Below are 4,602 nucleotides of genomic sequence, written 5' to 3'. Positions count from 1 at the left end.
ATCAAGTTGGCGAGCGAGGGCGAGCGAGACCACCCCGGGGAGATGTGGGGAGATGTGGGGAGATATGGGGAGATATGGGGAGATTCGGCGGGGAGATGTGGGGAGATGTGGGGAAGATCAAGTTGGCGAGCGAGACCACCCCGGGGAGATGTGGGGAGATGTGGGGAGATATGGGGAGATATGGGGAGATTCGGCGGGGAGATGTGGGGAGATGTGGAGAGATCAAGTTGGCGAGCGTGACCACCCAGGGGAGATGTGGGGAGATGTGGGGAGATGTGGGGAGATGGGGGGAGATATGGGGAGATTCGGCGGGGAGATGTGGGGAGATGTGGGGAGATCAAGTTGGCGAGCGAGACCACCCCGGGGAGATTCGGCGGGGAGATGTGGGGAGATGTGGGGAGATCAAGTTGGCGAGCGAGGGCGAGCAAGACCACCCAGGGGAGATGTGGGGAGATATGGGGAGATATGGGGAGATTCGGCGGGGAGATGTGGGGAGATGTGGGGAAGATCAAGTTGGCGAGCGAGACCACCCCGGGGAGATGTGGGGAGATGGGGGGAGAGGAGATGGGGGGAGATATGGGGAGATTCGGCGGGGAGACATGGGGAGATGTGGGGAGATCAAGTTGGCGAGCGAGACCACCCCGGGGAGATGTGGGGTGATGTGGGGAGATGTGGGGAGATATGGGGAGATATGGGGAGATTCGGCGGGGAGATGTGGGGAGATCAAGTTGGCGAGTGAGACCACCCTGGGGAGATGTGGGGAGATGTGGGGAGATGGGGGGAGATATGGGGACACATCCCCCCATGTCTCCCACATCTCGCACCTCCAAATTCCACCCCCCCCGGATCTTGGCTACATCTCGGCTGTATCTCCGCTGTGTATCTCGGCTGTATCTCAGCTAGAACTCCACAGTCGACCTCCATCGTCGCCTCGTACTCTGCCTCGTATCGCTGCTCCATCGCGGCACGTAACTGCGCCTCCTATGATTATTATAAGGCGGGGATAGAACTGACGGAGTGACTTGGTGGGTCAAGTGTGGGTCGGGGGGGGGGGGGCCTCTTCCGCCATCCTCTGGAGCAGCTCCCGCTGCTGCTGCTTCGCAGCCAATGTTGATGTCTGCAGGTCTTTCAGCTCGTCGGACAGCCGCACCATCTCTTCGCGCACTGACTGCGCCTTCCCCTCGGTGTCAGACAGAAGGTTGGCGTGTTCGGTGGCTTTAGTCACTGCATCGTCCACGAGTCCCTCGTGCTGCACGAGGTACTGATGTAGAGTAGATACAGCCTTCTGCATTGTGCCGAGAGCATCCTGCTGCTGCGACGCAGATGCTGAGCGGGCCACTGCTGCCTGGGCGGCCTGTGCCCTGCTGTCTTGGGCAGCCGCCTGCCAGGCCGCCACTGCGGAGTCAGCCTGAGTCTGCTGAAGCTGGAGGGCCCGCAGCTGGCGCTCGCTGTCCTCCATTTTGGCCTCCAAGGCGCGCAACTGAGAGCACGCCTGGAACCGCTGCACAACCAAGTGCTGTGCCTCTATGGTGAGGCTGGCCGGGCTTGCCGCTCGGGCAGCCAATGAGCGCACCAGAGGCAGGATGAATTGGCAGTCAGCCTCTGTGAGCTGCATCGACGAATCAACCTCTGTGACTGCAAGCTGCACCGCGCGACCGAAAGCCGCAAACGCTTGCTGCGCGCCGACAGTCGTCGCGGTGGTGAGAAAGTCGACGAGGCTCTGTGCGTCCCCGTGGACAGCGGGCTCGCTCAGCATCAGTTTCATCGTAGCCCTCCCGATCTCAACCGCCTTGTCAGCGTCAGCCTCGGATAGCACCATAGCGGTCAGCTTGTAGGTCCAGCCGCCGTGGCGGAAAGAACTGATCCACGCTGAACAATTATTTCTTATTGAGCCCTCTTGGGGTTACTCTCGTGCTCACGCAGGACCCGGGGGACTCCCTTCCTCCCACCTCCGACGGGTTAGGTCGGTGCTGCGCCCCTTTGGCCTTTGGCGCTTGTGTGCATTTCTCGCGTGCCCGCCTGATGCCAAGGCCAACTCAACAACACGCCCGGCTGATGCCAAGGCCAAACCCACAGAGTGCCCGGCTGGTGCCAAGGCTCCACCACTCTCCTGCGTCTCTCCCTACACGCATGGTTTTTTGTCCGAGCCAGCGAGTAGGATGGAGTCGTCAACAGCTTTCCAATCGGTGCACAAAATTGCCGAGAAGCACAGGGTGTCGCGTGCAGTGGCGTCGTCCCTCCAGGAGCTCTGCGAGGAAAACGACTGGTGCTGCTATTCAGTTTTCTGCGCCCGCGGCTTCAAACACAAAGGCAAAGGGGGGATGTGCAACACAACCGCGAATCGCGCACCCGACGCCGTCGACATGTGGAACGCGGTGGTGCACGCGACGGTCGAGGAGGAGGAGTCGGAGGCCAAGGAGGCGAGGAGCGAGGACGATCCGCCGTCTCCGCCACCAAAGAGGGCACGCTCCCTCGTGGCTCCGCCGGCCGTCGCACCACGGCTGGCGACAGTAGAGGACCTTCTACAGCGCATGGAGCGCCTCTCGGTCACCATGGAGAAGAAGCAGGAGGAGCTGCAGCAGCAGCAGCAGCAGCAGCAGCAGCAGCAGCAGCAGCAGCAGCTGCTGCTGCAGCAGGACCAGAAGCGCGAGTCGCAGCAGCTCGAGCTCGCGGCCAAAAGGCTGGAGGCGGCGGCGGCGGCGGCGGAGGCGGCGGCGGCGGCACCGGCGGCGGCGGCGGCGACGGCGCTGGCGCCAGCACCAGCTCGGACTGGCGACCAGCCCAGTGGCCAGCAGCGGGAGGAGGCGCTGACGCGCATCTTCTCTTCAGACGCGACACTCACCGGCGCGGCGCAGGTGTGGGCGCGGCTCGTGCTCTTGCAGGCGACACCGGACGAGGAGGCGGTCCGGTGGATGCTAGTTGGGGCGCAGCAGGCCCTTCGGGAGAGCCAACTCGCCCAGCAGCCCACGCCCGAAGCATCATGGGAGCCAACGCCGGGCGCTTGAGTGCTGTCGACCTAGAGTGGAGCTAGAGTCAAGCTAGAGGGGTGATGGGAGTGTCGCAGATGTGCAAGCGGTGGGATCCATTGGGGATCATTGTGAGCACTTGCACCCATACCATGGTCTATAGTACACAGGCCCTAGACACCTTCCTCGCACCCACACATGTCGTGGGTGGACAGCGCCTCTTGTGAGCGTATTACGGAGTCTGAATTTATGATGACCGATTTCCCTTGAATTGTTTGGGAGAAGCATGTCCGCTCCAGATCCGGCTCACACACATACTATCCACATCCGCCTCTCCAGGGTTTGAGCCCGCACAAGAATAAAAGAGTGGGAATGGGATGTGCAAGGTGCTTCGATGCTGCTGCATGCGCGGAGACCTTTCCTTCTCCTGTCGAGACCCCCCCTCGGCGCCCCGCCCCCGGCCCCCGGTCCCCCCGCCCAGGTACACCCCGCCGTTAAACAGCCGCTAAACAGCCGCTAAACAGCCGCTAAACAGCCGCTAAACAGCCCCCCCCCCCCACACACCCCGGGCCAGAGCCGCGCTAGTCGTCGCCCGCGGGGGCGCCCTCGGAGTGCGACTCGAAGGCCAGTCTTTTGGATGGGCCCTGCTCCGCCGGCACGTGCTGCCGCACCTTGTTGTTCGGCTTGTGCACGGGGGTCTCCTGGTTCAAGCGCGGTCGGACCAGGTAGTCAAAGGCTGCCTCCTCGGCCTCCCCGAACTCGCGTCTCTCCGTGGCGTTTGGCTTCTCCTCGCCCGAGTGCGCCGCCCCAGCCAGCGCGGGCCTCATCACCACAGCCTCACCGTCGAAAACACGAACCGGATTCGAGCGCTCGTGCGAGCTCATTAGTGCGGGCCCTTGGGCGCCTACAAGGGAGGCGCGAGTGGGTGAGCAGGGGGTCATCACCATGGAAGCAAGCCCGGAACACCATTCCTCCGAGCAGCATGGAGTGCACGCCGCGCCGGACCTCTTCGAGCGCCTCGACGCCGCTCCGCCCCGAGGTCTCCCCCTCGCTCTCCCCTGGCGCCTCGGCAGCAGCACCTTCGGCCAGCGGGAGGGCTAGTGGCGCCCCGAGAGTGCAGGGGGCGGGGTCCGAACACGACACGCCCCCCACTGGCGCGCCTGCCCCACCCACAGAGGAGCCGTCGAGGAGCGGGCCGCCGAGCGGCGCGCCGAGTGCGGACAGCAGTGCGTTGCCACTGACTCCGGCCGCAAGGCCTTTGAGGATGATCTGACGACCCAGCTCTTTTGAGAGCGTCTCCATCTCCAGGCGGTCGTCGCAGCCTGCAGACGGAGCGTCCGAGGACGAGCCCAAGGGCGCCTTGAGTGGGGCGTCGCCCATATGCGGCGCCCCGAAACCTACCGACTTCACAGGAGCAGCCAGGAGGAGTCGGCGTGGCTCACGCTGACCATGACCAAGGAGTGGGAGGAGCGCGCACGAGTGGACCGAGGCCGACGATGGGCCCTCCGATGCAGAGACCGTGGCGCACTGGAACTCCTCCCCGCCCCCGCGCGACCGGAGGGCCGCGTCCGGCGAGGCCTCCCCCCGCAAGAAGCTCCGCGTGCCGCTCAAGAAGCAGCCCATCGCGCATCAGAAG

The 4,602-nt window shown here is 64.2% G+C and overlaps 1 protein-coding gene across 1 annotated transcript; it reads right to left on the bottom strand.

Moving 5' to 3' along the window:
* Positions 1-3,515: 3,515 nt before the first annotated feature.
* On the bottom strand, positions 3,516-4,325 carry EMIHUDRAFT_457516 (hypothetical protein). Its single transcript, XM_005777982.1, has 2 exons — positions 3,938-4,325; positions 3,516-3,870 (listed from the first exon to the last, which is right to left on the bottom strand). The coding sequence occupies exons 1-2, from the start codon at positions 4,266-4,268 to the stop codon at positions 3,548-3,550; spliced, it is 654 nt and encodes a 217-aa protein (XP_005778039.1). The 5' UTR covers positions 4,269-4,325; the 3' UTR covers positions 3,516-3,547.
* Positions 4,326-4,602: the final 277 nt, after the last annotated feature.

Source organism: Emiliania huxleyi (assembly GCF_000372725.1).
Source record: "Emiliania huxleyi CCMP1516 unplaced genomic scaffold EMIHUscaffold_251, whole genome shotgun sequence".
NCBI classification, from domain to species: domain Eukaryota; phylum Haptophyta; order Isochrysidales; family Noelaerhabdaceae; genus Emiliania; species Emiliania huxleyi.
This window is presented reverse-complemented; position numbering and strand designations above follow the sequence as displayed.